Source organism: Abramis brama, assembly GCF_963993115.1.
Source record: "Abramis brama genome assembly, chromosome: 14".
NCBI lineage: Eukaryota > Metazoa > Chordata > Actinopteri > Cypriniformes > Leuciscidae > Abramis > Abramis brama.
The window spans coordinates 22,287,586-22,302,663 of NC_139976.1; the positions used below are offsets into that span (position 1 = coordinate 22,287,586).

Sequence of the window (15,078 nt, forward strand, 5' to 3'; positions counted from 1 at the left end):
CAATCAGAATCATTCAACCTGAAGCAATGACAAAGCTTAGACCTTGGTGAAGGGTATAATTGCTGTGATTTTTGTAAATGTAAGGGGAAGCGGCCTACTTTTGATCACTGGAGTAATCACTCCTTGTGATTCTTGAAGCTGACTTCTGCCTGATGAAACTGCAAACTATCTTCAGTAAAATTTCCTTTAATTTATTATAATTCTGACTCTTGTCTTAATTGACTGCACTTCTAACGCCTGGTCTTAATAAATCCTATCTGGTCCTTGGGTCTTTAACTGTAAGTCCCAAAATACAGATATACAGTGGTAATCCATATTGAAACAAGGACAATAAAGCAGAAGTTTCAGCAGATATTCTTTAATGATGTTCCACTGTTTAAGGTACACAGTGAGCACAACCATTGGGAATCTTTTCCAGGTAGCTTGTCTGGTAATAGTCCAGTGCAGCATACACTGGGTACCATCTTTGGCACTGTTCACATTGGTAAACATGACAAGGATTAATTATGTAACAAACCACTAACAGTTATAGTTATGTGTGTTAACCAATTACATAATGCAATGAATAACTATTAAATAACATGTTCAATTGCTTAAATATTTTTGTTTACCCAAAGTAGTCCTGACTGAAAACATTTGAAAAAATTGTATTCAAACACACACATTTGTTTTACTTAAACTTTTACGCCACTTCACTAAACGAAAATATAGTAAAGTAAAAAGTACTTGACAAAACAATCAGTTAAAGGGTTTATGATAATATAAGAACAACTTAAACCAAGAGAGGATCAACAACAGCAAAATTTTGAAGAGGTGAAATTGAAATATTACTCTAACCACAAGGAATTAATTACAACTTTTATGTATAATCCCAGTGGTATTCCATGAACAATTAGAAAGATAATAGAAATAAAACAGTGCACTGTACAGTATCTTGAATGCCTCCATGATCTTGCTGTTCATTATCTGTCAGATTTGCTGCACCAATGCGTACAGGTTCAGTCACTACTGTTAATAATAATGTAGCCCCTATTAATGTACTACAACCTTAAACAAACCAAAAAAAATTACAGTATTATATTATTATGTAAAACAGTATTATTAGGTATTGTCAAAATTTCACCTGTAGTAAGTCGGTTTGGTCACTAGGAAAGCACTACAGCCTTTGGGACATGAAAAAATACTTTAGGGGAATAACAGTAATTTTTTTATAAACATATTTGATTATTGTACGTACAGTAAGGGAGTTATAGTCAAAATTTCACCTGTAGTAAGTCAGTCTGGTCATTAGGAAAGTACTACAACCTTTGGGATATATATAAAAAACACTATAGGTGATTTACAGTTTATTTCATAAACATATGTAATAAACATATGTAATAATATGCTCATTACATAAACATATCTGATAATTGTACAGTAAGGGAGGTATTGTCAAAATTTCACCTGTAGTAAGTCAGTCTGGTCTGTAGGAAAACACTACAGCCTTTGGAACACGAAAAAATACTTAGGGTGAATTACAGTAATTTAAAAAAAAAAACATATTTGTCAACTGTAGGTACAGTAAGGGACTTTTTGTCAAAATTTCACCTGTAGTAAGTCAGTCTGGTCTGTAGGAAAGCACTACAGCCTTTGGAACACGAAAAAATACTTAGGGTGAATTACAGTAATTTTTAAAAAAACATATTTGACAACTGTACGTACAGTAAGGGAGTTTTTGTCAAAATTTCACCTGTAGTAAGTCAGTCTGGTCTGTAGGAAAACACTACAGCCTTTGGAACACGAAAAAATACTTAGGGTGAATTACAGTAATTTTTTAAAAAACATATTTGTCAACTGTACGTACAGTAAGGGACTTTTTGTCAAAATTTCACCTGTAGTAAGTCAGTCTGGTCTGTAGGAAAGCACTACAGCCTTTGGAACACGAAAAAATACTTAGGGTGAATTACAGTAATTTTTTAAAAAACATATTTGTCAACTGTACGTACAGTAAGGGAGTTTTTGTCAAAATCTCACCTGTAGTAAGTCAGTGTGGTCACTAGGAACATGCTGCAACCTTCGGATAGTAAAAAAATCCCTTTGGTGAATTAATGTAATTTTATTCTAAAAATATTTATGTACATTATGTACAGTGAGGCAGGTTTCCTAAATACAATCATTATAATGCACTTTTTATTGTTGCTAAAGTACAATCAATAGCATTAGAACACATAATGTGAGAGATTTGCTGGTACATCTGTACTTTGCAAAAATGTAGTTGTCTGTTTGCACACAAAAAAAATATCACTTTTTAGACGGTCCCTAATCTTCTTTAACACACACATTGAATGTTCAGTGAACATGTATGCCATTAAAACAATATTTGCCCATTTTGATCGATTGTGGAGTGTTGTAGTTCACCATCTTTGTCCTAAAGATCATGTAGCTGCTTTTATTTTGCAAAAATGTGCTTTATTGCGCTTGTTATTGAGACAGTAAACAAAAAAGTGCGAATGTGCGAATATAAAACCAACTTTACCTAAGTCTGAAACGTTTGTTTCGTTTATAGCAATGTGTTGATACAGGAAGTTGAAAAGTGAAGCCAACTCAGTGATAAATTAGGCAAAACATGTTTAAACTTATGTGTATGATTTGCGCGCACGATGTGATAATCATTATTCAATACAAATTTATTGTATTAAGACAACCATAAGCATCACTCACCTTGTCCAAACAATTTACTTTTTCTGTAGGGTACACAATCTTGTCACATCTGCTACAGAACGGGTTCATGATGGTCAGCTTGCTTTTGGTTTCAATGGTTCTAAAGCAATTGGCCAAAAACACTGATCGATCTATATAGTGGACCAAAAAATACACGGAAGAGGATGTTTGATATGCCACCGTGCGCTGTCACAGCCAACTAAACGCTCTGTAATGGACGCGTTCCTATTCCTAAACCACGCCTCACGAACGCGTGTAGTGGCGATGTCCGATTCATAAAAGAATCGTTTATTTGAGTCGGATCTTTTCCATGAATCGATTGAACCGGCGCACAAATCCGGCCGTAGCGAACTCTTTCAGTTTTCACAGACTGTGATGCGCGTTATGGCATACAATTCAAAAGCTGACAAAATAATAAATAAATAAATATACTATGAAATGTAAAACAAACTAATATATAAAAAAAATACATAAATAAAAAAACAAAGAAATGTAAGGGTGTATTTATACTTTTATTTCCTCATTTTTGTATAATTGTATTTTTGCCACATTTATTTATTTTTTCATTTATTTATTTATTCCCACATTTATTCATGTAGGCTATATATATGTGTGTGTGTGTGTGTGTGTGTGTGTGTGTGTGTGTGTCTATACATAGACGTATTAGCAAAGTTGGGAAGAGAGAAATATTAATTGTATTTTATTTTTATATGATGAACTTCCCAAAACTATTTTCCTATGAAGTAAAAGACTTTCGGTTTCATTTTATAAGTGAGTCATGCAATGTTATTGTGGTTAGGAACTATCAATTAAGGTGTTTTGTTAAGTGGGACACTTAACAGTGTTGCGCGCTATGCCTTTGGAGAGTTCCAACAGAGCCCGTCTACGGAGAGCCTGCCCACTCCCTATTAAGCCCTATTGTACCGAATTTTGGTTGTAGTTCCACCAGAGTTCCACTGGGGGCGCTCGCCATGAGTGCAGAATGAATGGGAGTCAATGGGGCTAGACGGCTAAATTTGTCTCTTTCACCCGATTGCCGTTGAGAAATCTCAGATCTGATTGTAGATTTTGCAAGTTCAACATGGGTTTTAGGTCGAAAGTTGAATGAACGAGTACTTATGTCGTTTTGATTTCTTACAGGTTGAGTTGTTGTTGCCCATAACACGCTAGCATTCTGCTAATGACGTCAGCATTCTGACGTCATTGACATTTTGAAAGACTTTTTAAAGCAAATAAGTGACTCTAAAAAATCTAACACCCAGCAATGTGTAATTTCTTTGCATCTCCTTTCGAATACAACATTCAAATTACTAAACAAAAAATTATATCCTGAGAAAAGTGGATTTTTATTGGTATAGCTCCATTGACCTCCATTCATTCTGCACTCGTCCTGTGAGCGCCCTCATATGGAATCAGAGTGGAACTGCAACCAGTTCAGAAGCCGGAAGTGTAGTGAGAGTGAAACTTCTCGCCATATTAGACATTCTCTGGTTCCAATCAGAGAATGGCCGTTTCTCAATATGCGTTCTTGTCTGTACTTGTGTTCTTGTGGACTTGTGAAACGTCATCAGTCGCTGCCCAAGTACTGTCCCAATACACAAGTTTGCATTTTGGCAAGAACTGATAAAAATCCCGGAAGTGTTCTTGACACGCCCATTTTACCGAGGAAGCATCGGTTGGTAACTTGTGTGAACTTAACGGCTGAAATATCCCAGCATGCATTTCGGCATTCGAAGAAGGAGGAGAGGCAGTCAATACAAGTAAGTCGTTTTTCTACAATTTCGTACGCTATTTCATCACTAAATTCACTTCTGAGAACATTTGATGCGAGAAATCAACTGTTTTGCCAATATTTCAAATATTGGCATTTTTACGAAAATTTATGGTGAATCGAAAATGTGCTCAAACGTTTTCGGAAGTGAGAATCTCCGTAAGCGCCTGCTAGCTTTAGCAGCTCACAGACTCGTTTTACCCCACAGTCAAGAGACAGCAGACGACAGAGCAATAATGGCAGAAGAAAGCCAGACCCACAACTGTAAGAAAGTTTTACTTTTCGTACCGCTGTTATTATGTAATTGCCTTCTGAATAATGTGATAACATTTTAATTGAAACCAAGGGACATCTGAGGAAACCGCTGCATTAATTGCATGGCAAGCGGCCAACGAGGCTCTCTTCACTGGTCGGAGGAATTCCTCCAAAAATGCATGGGAGTGAGTAACGTTATGCATAATCTGTGTTTGTACTACAGACTGTTATATAAAAAGGTTTGTACGCTAGGGGTAGTTGGTCGATTGGTGTGTTTGGTTGTGTCTGCCAGCCTGTCAGAAGAGTTTTATGCACCAAAATGAAAGAAAACAAATAAATATTTTAAAGCTAAGAAAGCAAATATAAAACTAATAATCAAAGAAGTTGTGTAAGTTACATTTTAGTCTGTTGAATAGATGTGATTTAAAGTGGGTTGTAGTGTGGTATGAAACACTGCAAAATACTAGTGACAAGCAAAATAAATAGTGACATTTATGATTTGGTTATGATATGAATGCAGAAAGTTATATGGAGGCAGTATTGCACTTAAGTGTATGATAGTACATGCATGCAGGGAGTAGAGGAGTGACAGTAATACAAATAATAATTATTGTTAGTAGTAATATTAGTAATTGTGTTTAAGTTGTCCTCTCTTCTTTTTGCTTTTTTCAGAGTATTTGTGAACAAGTCTGACCTGGCTATCACAGCCAAACAAGCTATGAAAAAATGGAATAACCTCAAGGAAAAATACAAGGTAACCTACCATTTAATCTCTTTTTCAGTAATGTAGTGGGACTAATTTAACCCTCTGGGGACCAAGCTGTTTTTGGGGTCCTTGAGATGTTCTGACATGCCTTGACATTTGTGCTTTTTTCAGTTATTTATAAACATGTTAATGGCAAAGGTGTAAATTCACTCTATATAGCACAAACAGGGCTACCATAATATGCGAGCAACGTGTATGTAGATGTTTGTATTTTTAAGAGAATAACGTTTATGCGTGGTTATTGAAAAAAATTAAAATGAAAGTTGCTGAATTAAGACCACAAAACACATATTAAATATGTGTCCACAAGACTTTTGACTAATTGATGTTGTCCCTTTGAGTTCTAGCTTCAAAATGATGTAAAAATAGTCTTGCTTTATCGTTCACAAAAAAAATACATTGATTTAAATGGTGTAAAACAGGTTTTGCTTGGAAAGCCAATATGCGAGGGGGAGGAGTAGTTTACACCTTAGATTATGAATGTCCCACCCACTCTGTATAATGAGCCATTCACTCAGGTGTGAAACTGACTGAGCCACAATGCAAGGACAAAAGATGTATTTAGAAGAAGACTTATATTGACCATTTAAGATTTCGCTTACATCTCTCTTGTAAATATGTTTTGCTATTTTATTCAAAATGTTACAATTACAACAATAATTACAATTTCAACAATATTTCAAGTGTACTCTTTCTTTGTAAAAAAAAAAAAAAAAAAGATTATAGGCCTACATTTTATCATATGTATTCATTAGTTTGAATATAGCCAACATTGGAACATCTAACATCTTAGTCTATGAATTTATTTTTGACAAAAATAGTATTTTTTTTGCAGTTTAATACGTTGCTTATACAAATACATTTTATTTCAACATATTCCAGTCGATTTTTACTCATCTCAGTAGGCTATAGCAAAGCAGTTTATTCTTTCACACACAGACGCGCGATTCATATTTAGGCTAAACAGTCTTTACAAATATGTCCCCTTCATTCATCTCACAGAAAGGCGAGTCATATTATAGAAATGCGATTCATCTTTTTGCGGTTTACATAGGCCTACACTAACGTTATTCCATAACGTTATTCCACACGTGAGAAAAGAAAACAGCCTACCTCACTCCTCAGCGGAATCTGCTCCTCATTTCAGGAGATATTGCTCCTCATCAGCACTGTTCTGAGGAATATTTTCTCCATAAGGTAGGCTATAATGTCTCACTCGCGAGGAGTCGCGACGCGCTTTGTTTACAGCTGATGTGGGCATTTCACAGCTCTGAAATAGTTCTCAGAATTTGCGTTTGAATAGCACGCGCTCTCCGGGGAGTGGTCACATTACTGTGAATGAGCTCCTAATGAGCTCGACAGGAGTCGCTCTCTTTTTATACAGATTACAGAAGCTGAGAATATTTGTTTTTTATATAAATGACTTCATTTAAAAGATGCGATCTCAAGCTTTATGCCCGTGGGTCTGTTTGCCTGTTTGACTGAATTTTCGCGGAGTTATAGATCATTTTCGAACGCGTTTCAAATGGGAGTTTACTGACAGAGAGAAGGCAGAAATCGCATCATGTTAATTTTTCTTTATTTGTCAAAAAGCAAAACACTTTATTTTTATTGTGAGTATACAGAAAAAAAATAGAAACTGAACAGGATCGATTGATGTATTACACGAAAATGAAAGATCAAAATTAACAGAGCATTTAGTGTTTATTTTCATTGCTAAAAAAAAAAAACGAGCAAAACGCGCGGGCGCGTTTGTGGTCCCCAGAGGGTTAAGCTAGATTTACCAAGTTAATATGCAATTATTTTTACAAGTGGAGTTCAAGTATTATAGGGCAAGGACATGCGTTATCAAACACTTTTAGGAAATTGTAAACTAAACAACATATCCCAACTTTATTTTTTTCTGTGTAGAAAATTAATATTATATGTTTGGCATCAGTATTTTAACTTCCATCATTATTGCAAGATATCTTAAAATAACTGTTAACTTAAAATAACTTGACATGAAGGGAATTTATACAGGATAGCATTGCAACAAACATTTGTGAAACCATTCAAACTGTGGAAACTTTTTGGGACTACAAATATGTTCAATAACAGTTTTCACCGTTTTCATTTATACATTATTTTTTTAGGAACTTAGGGATCCTCCAACAGGGAAAGGGGTGGAGGCAGGTGGGGTGACTGCTGCTACCTGGCAGTGGTACAGTCAGATGGATGCTGCACTCCAGGGGCAGCACTCAATAAGTCCGCCCCTGGTAGTGTCAGCAAATCTGACTGCCACTACAGGTGGCGTTGTCACCTCTCCGTCCTCTGCCCCTCCCAAAGAACGGGCCAACCCGACACCAAGGAAGAGGGCCAGGGTCAGTGAGGCACTCCTGGAATTTATGAAGGAGCAGGCAGAGAGGGAAGAGGAGAGAGAGCAGGAGGAAGTGGCGAGGGTAGAGGCGAGGGAAAGAGCAGCCTCTGACAGGGCAGAGAGATACTTGACTCTCTTTGAGAGACTTGTAAATAAATTGTAAATAGCCTGTATTATTTGTAATGTTCTTGGTTTACGATTGTTGTATTGGATTTTCTTCTATAAATATTTTTGAAATTGAGTTTCAGTCTGGATGGTAGTTAAATAAACATTTGTAGTACATCAAGTAGTAATATGCAGGAAAGACAAATAATAAAAAATTAAAAAAAGAAAGCAAATCTTACAGTCATGCCTTCTTTTTGATATTTGTAGACAGCCATCAAATTTGGCATGTTTCTTTTCAACTAAAATAGTTGGTGAATGATTTAATAGGTATTTTTTTCTATTGTCATTGCCATTCTGCTAGGTGTGCTTAAAAAAACAGTCAATGACCATATACACAGTATTTTTTAATTATTCATCAACTAAACATTTATACAGTCTAACTAATATAATGATACAAATAAATTAAAATTTTCAAGGTAACATTTTCATTTACATTTCATTTTCATTTATTCACTATTTATTTGACAGGGACAGTGCACACTTTGCAACAGAGTTAGCTAGCAGCTAATTTGCATCTATTGTCCCTGGGCATTCATTCAGGTTTGTCCCCTCAATCGTAATCATGCTCCCTCAGACATACAGGCAGCTCTCCAGGGGCAGACACCTGTGCAGCAAGTCTGGCACGGAGATTATTTCCTGAGAACTCCCTATCCTCATCAGGAACGTTCCCCCGATCTTCATCCTCATCGTGAAGTTCCTCCTCCTCCTCCTCCTCCAGGATATCATCTGTCAAGAGACAGAGGTTGTGGAGGATGCAGCATGCTGCAATAACTTTAGGAGCAAATAGAGGCCGAATCTCCAAAGCCCTCAGGAAGATGGCTCGTCAGCGGGTTTTTAGCATTCCAAAGGTACGCTCAATGATGTTCCTGGCCTTGGCATGGTGCTTGTTGAAGCGTGCTTCAACTTGGCCTGATGATTAAAATACAGGTAATGTAAAAATATATGTAGTGTTTCAAATGCAAAGTAACAAATCCAATAAAAATTTTCTCTGTGAATTCTTACCCGCTACAGGCTGGCGGTATGGCGTCATGAGGGTGAGAGGATGCTGCAGACATGGGTACCCCCCGTCTCCAAGAAGAAAGAAGCCAGCTGGTGGATATAGGGACTCCTTGTACATTGGAGATCTCCGGAGGACAAGGGCATCATGGACTGACCCGGTGTTGCCAATGTAAATATCCAGAAATTTCCCTTTGCCATCACACACACCCTGGAGAACCACTGAAGGGAAGAGCTTGCGGTTGAAGTAACACTTCTTTTGTGGTTCAGCAGGTGGAAGTATTCTGACGTGGCACCCATCTATTGCTCCAGCCGCACAGCGGAATGCCTCATGGCCAGCCAAGCGAGCAAAGCCTGCCCCGACCTCCTCCATCTCTTCTGCACACCTGCAAACTTGTCGCTTTTCGGCGACAATCGCCGTTTTCTTGGTCAATTGGGTCATTTACGTGAATCGCGTAGAACCGGAGAGTTTTTTTTTTGGGGGGGGGGGGGGGGGGGATATTGTTACTCACAGTAACTGCCATGCAGGCTAGAATTGCGAAACATTATTGGATAATTCTTATAATTGACATTTCTCTGGGCCAATCAGAATCTTAGCACTTTTTCTCTTGGCCAATTGGAATCTTAGCACTTGCGTCTGAATCTTGAAGCACACAGTGTCAACTGAGCTCGCCAGTCGCCATTGGATGAGACGCCTGGCTACCGTGCTAGTCTAATGGAAACTCATGCTGCGTTCTATTATTTATCCGTGTCGGAGTTCCGACTAGGAAGACAGACGTTGCCTAGCAACACGCACCAACACGCCCCCTTTCCTCGGATTTTGCCGCTCAGAAGTTTGGACAACCGTGAGGACACCGAGCAAGAATTCCGATACGGAATCCAAGATGGGTGCGCCCTGTGTGACTTGTTTTCATTGTTTTTGTACCGCTTTGGTTGTTTAAATGACGTTGTTTAAATTGTAATCACTCGTCGTATTACTGCAATACCTTACTGCGTCCGTATCACTGCCTGTGGGTATGGGAATCGGTCTTGTTGTGAGTGCAATACTGAATGAAGCCTTGTTTCAAACGGGTGTTACTAACGTGGTTAGCGTTGCTAACAGAAGGTAAACTAGTTACTAGGTGAAGCACATACTTATTTTGGAGCGCCTGGTACTCGGCCAGTGCTACCATAGCAACAGCTTTCCGGGGGGCGTCCATGTTTTTCTCTGACTCGAACGCGCAAAACATACCAGAACGCTTGAAGTGTGGAAGTGACGTCATATCCGAGGTCCGAGTCGGTTCGTTGACCATAATAGAACGCACCATCACGCATGAATTTTCCTGCATTGAACTTGTTTTAGCGCCCGCCAAAGTGATTTTTTGTCCCGCCAAAGTCTTATTTGATCGGTGAGTTAATGTAGATGAACGGCTGCGTTTGTGACAGGGCGCATGTTTAACTGAAAGAACGAACATAGAGAGAGAGAGACGGTCGCGCGCGCGCGCACACTCTCTGTGTAAACAAGACTTCATCGTCTCCAAACTAAGCGCTGTCTTGCTCTCTCTCCCTCGCACATATTAATCAAAATAAATCGACACGGTGGTAAAAGGTCGGAAGACCAAAGTTTCATGTGGAGCATTCAGAGATTTTTTTTTTTCCTGAATTACTGTGTGAATTGTGCTAAAGTTGTTATCTTCTCTGAAAAGCGTTCCGGGCATTCAGCTGACATAAAACAACACTTTAATTAAACGAAAAAAACTATCCAGTAATGAAATGTTTTCTGTGTTGACACAAATCTTGGATGTCCATGTCCTAACTGCTGGGATAATCACACAACGCGCATGACACGTCCAGTTCGTGAACTAATGACTCCTTTGAACCGATTCATTTTAATGAATGGTTAAAACAACTGATCTTTCCAACAGTGAACTCAGGAGACGTCTGAATCGGTGTATAACTAATCAGTAACACTTTACAATAAGGTTCTATTTATTACATAAATTATATAAAAAGTACAGTTTGCTAACTCAAGCTTAAACTTTAAAATAAATAAAACCACTTGGGTTTTTTTTAAAGCATATGATTACATTTTTCCACACAGTTGTAACATAAACGACTCTGGGTAAATGCGAATTAGCTCAAAGATATAGGGAATTTTGGAAATATTAATAATCATAACTCATGGTCATAATTCATAAGTCGCATGTACATTTACTTTATCAATTATCGAGATTACCTTGTTCTGTAACTGGTCTGGTCATCAGTCATTCGTCCAGCGAATAAATGTGAGATTATCACAGTTAAAAAGGGGTATCCCTTTACAAACTCCAAGAAAGTTTTATCTTCTGGCCACGAACATCAAACTTTCTGAGTTTATGAATTAAAAACTACTCAAGGTAGTCTATAATATCGAGCTTGTAGCTTAATTAGATCTTTTAATTTCATTGACTTTATAAGGTGGGTTTTCAAACACAGAGACAGTGAAAAGTATAAATGGATTTTAATAAATGCAAAACTAGAGAGATTATATGAGCTACAAATATAAACGTACGTAAAAATGCAAACAATAAAACAAACAAACATTTAACCAAACAAGAACATGCGTGATCAGAATGAATGAAAGAAAGAAAGGAAGAAGGATATAGAGAGAAGGGAAAAGCTAGTAATTATTACATACAGAACCTAATTTCACGAGACACCTGGAATCAGCTTTTAGACAGATATAAATATACTTGCAAGTTTGTTCTCTGTTCGGGTGAGGCTGAGAGGCAGGAAAGCGCGGACGGTGTCCTGTTTCTGCTGCGTCTTCCGGTGTCGCGGGAAGCTTAAAAGGCTCACTGAATGTAACGTTTACCGGAAAATAAGATTCATCTCCCGTGAAGGAAGAGGCAAACATATATATCTTAGTTGCAAAAACGGCAGCTACGACTCGAACATGTGTTCGTTCGAGAGAGAAGGCCGGAGCCTTCTTCAGATGTTCCTTGAAGCCGGGGAGAAGAGGAGGAAGGGTGAGAGCGAGCGGGCTGAGAGATCAGGGTAAGAGATGAGAGAGGTGAGAGAGAGCGAGAAGTGGAGGTCTCTTTTTAAAAGACATCTGTTTACGCCCTCTTTTTGGGACAACAGCAAATCAGATCTTCTGATCTGAAGCGGGAAAAAGTTTCTTTGTGTGAAGAAGATACGCCTACCTTGACCATATGTCTTATAAGAGAAAGAATTCATATTTCCTCTTAAGATTGTACACACAGAACAATACATCTTACTGCAATCTCCTATGTGTGACTGGTTGAATTAAAACAGGACGGTCAGACAGATACCAAGGATGACAGGTAAAGGTAGGAAAAACATAACGTTACATTCATATGCATAATTACACACAAATAAAGTTTGATTTAACACACAATAAAATTGTCAGTATTTCCGTTATGGCATGTGAAGACACTTGAGAAACAAAGGAATACATATCAAACATTTTAGGGGTACTTTTCTCTGAAAAGCTCCATGAATGGTGTGTGTGTGTGGGTGGGGGTGTGTGTGTGTGTGTGTGTGTGTGTGTGTGTGTGTGTGTGTGTGTGTGTGTGGAGTATCTGGAATGTCTTTGAGGCTTGTCACGTGATTCAAAGGCGTGCAGTTTTTTTACAGAGAGGGGGGATTTTAGCAACAGGGTTCCCTCTGTTTACGGCAATGTATGACTCAAATGTCTCTCTGGGGAGCCACAAAGATGCAATTTTGACGTTCAAGCAGACTTAGAGGCACCATGAACAGACTCGTTGTCTTCTTAGACAACGAAGAATGTGTTTGCGAGATCAGGATGCACTAATTTGAACAGCAGCTGACCGGATGTCATTGTCATTGTCGCTACACAGTGCTATCAAGAATCGATAAGAGAATCGTTAAAGAATCGGATCGATTATCAGAATCGTCAGTGGCATTATTATTGATAAAATCTTATCAATTCCCATCCCTATGTGAAGACAGTAAAATTATAATCAAACATTAAAGAACATACATGTTTTTTTAATAGTTTTTTTTTTTTTTAGAGTTAAAAGATTAAAACATTTTGCTAACATGAGGTCTTATTGTGTCACTGTCAGTCTTTTTACCAGAGGCGGACAGAGTACACAGCTACATTACTTGAGTAAAAGTACAGATACCCCTTGCTAAATTTTACTTAAGTACAAGTAAAAGTACTACAGTCAGATGTCTACTTAAGTAAAAGTACTAAAGTACTTGTTTTTAAAAGTACTTGAGTATCAAGAGTACAAGAGTACATTTTCTAAATATTGCATTACTACTGCCACAGTGCTTACATTGGTAAACACAGCAAACACTTGAAGCGAAAACTATCATTAACTTGTTCAGAAAATTTAAATAGTCTGGCGAGGTGGGGCCACGGGTTGGCACATTCCCGGGATGCGATATTTTTTTTTTCCCAGGATGGTAGGGGAAGACCCATGAATATTCATTAGGGAAGTCATCCCTGATTGGTCTGATGACCTACCCCTAAACCTACCCGTCATCCATGGTTTCGTCTCTTATCTAAATATGGAGTTGACTTTGGCGGAAAGCTGAAGGTGATTGCTGATAGGCTGTCCCAATCAGTGCCGCCTACACAATCCAATCACATTTGAGAGGGAAACAACAAATTGAGGGTTTCCGAGATGTTTCTTTTTTCCTTTTTTTTTTTTTTTTTAGAAGAAGTAATGGGTACTCACAGTTATGGATAGAAATGTAGTGGAGTAAAGAGTACAATATTTGCCTCTCAAATGTACTTGAGTAAAGTCATGAGTACTCCCCAAAAATGATACTCGAGTAAAGTACAGATCCCTCAAAATTGTACTTAAGTACTGTACTCAAGTAAATGTACTCCATTACTGTCCGGCTCTGCTTTTTACATCAGTGCAAAACTAGGGTATGCAGATTAAGACCACTATTCATCAGCAGCATGCACACACACACACACACACATATACATTTTTTATTACTATCATTTTGGTATTGGAGCAAGGAGTGGGAAGCAAGGAAAGGCCAACACAATGGTAAGTAAAAAAAAAAAAAAAATTAAAAAGGCTGTTCCATTCCTTCTAGTCTGGTTATATGTATTTCTTAAAATTATGTAGGCTACAGATGTACTAATAAACTTTACTTGATTTATTGTACAATGCTTTCCTGAGTTGTTTTATCTGCAAATGCAAATGTGAGTGTGAACCTTTTTTTTTATACAGGTCTAAGGTAGTGCAGAGCGTACTGTAATTTAAGCTACTCAAACAAGCTATTCTATTTACCTAATCCCAATTTATTGGATAAAGAAACTATAAACTAGTCATTTTTCCTATTCATCCAGGGTTCTCCCCTAGGATTTTGTGAGGAGGTGATGGTACTGGGAGGCACAATCAACATGATCAAATGTAGCTTGACTGATGTAATCAATTGTAATACTGAGTGATGGAAAATTTGCTTTATATTAACTAGGGGTACAGTATCCTTGTTGAGAACCCAGTTTTATACCTTAACATTTCAATCTACTTGATCACATTGTTTGTCACTATTATTTAAGTTAAGTGCTGATTTAAGTCAACTTTATAAGATAATGTACGTACATAATCAGAGACAAATGCTAAAATAGCATATTGCCGTTCCATCTTCCTCCTCCTCATCCTGGTTCTCCTCATTTGTAGACGCCTTCTCAGCTCAGCAGCTTCCTCTTCTGCTTCTTGGTAAAGTATACCCATGGTGACTGCTAACATTGCCCGGTCCATCTTTGACCTAACAGTTATTTAACCTTAAGTATTTGATCTTCTCCAAACAATAGACTACTTGAACGACAAACAATAGCCTGCGCTTTACCGGCGTTTTTTTCCCGCCGTTGGCTAGTGATGTACGCAAACAAACAACAGAAGCAGAATGAAAGGAGACAGGCGTTGCTTTATTGTTATGAATATACATTATTGTATTGTACAGTTGTAGAGTAATCCCTTGAGCTGAGGGTAGGCTTGGGCGATAAAGCCTGGCTGTTATCGTCAATATTCTCGTTATGTTTGGGTACTGCAGAGTCAGACGGCATCTGTGCGGGGGTATTATTGCGCA

General features: G+C 37.9%; 1 protein-coding gene and 1 long non-coding RNA gene across 2 annotated transcripts in view; one reads left to right on the forward strand and one right to left on the reverse strand.

The window, feature by feature from the left end:
• LOC311095714 (LIM and SH3 domain protein 1-like) overlaps window positions 1–2,922 on the reverse strand; it is a 178,790-nt gene extending 175,868 nt beyond the window's left edge. Inside the window, exon 1 of the mRNA XM_084134394.1 lies at window positions 2,704–2,922. Within this exon, the coding sequence (XP_083990520.1) occupies window positions 2,704–2,772 (69 nt within the window). The 5' untranslated portion in view covers window positions 2,773–2,922. The remainder of the gene's footprint in view (window positions 1–2,703) is intronic.
• Window positions 2,923–8,764: 5,842 nt separating this feature from the next.
• Window positions 8,765–9,416, forward strand: LOC311096618. The gene is made up of 3 exons (XR_014609064.1): window positions 8,765–8,867; window positions 9,031–9,187; window positions 9,286–9,416. It is a non-coding gene; the product is annotated as an uncharacterized lncRNA (long non-coding RNA).
• Window positions 9,417–15,078: the final 5,662 nt, after the last annotated feature.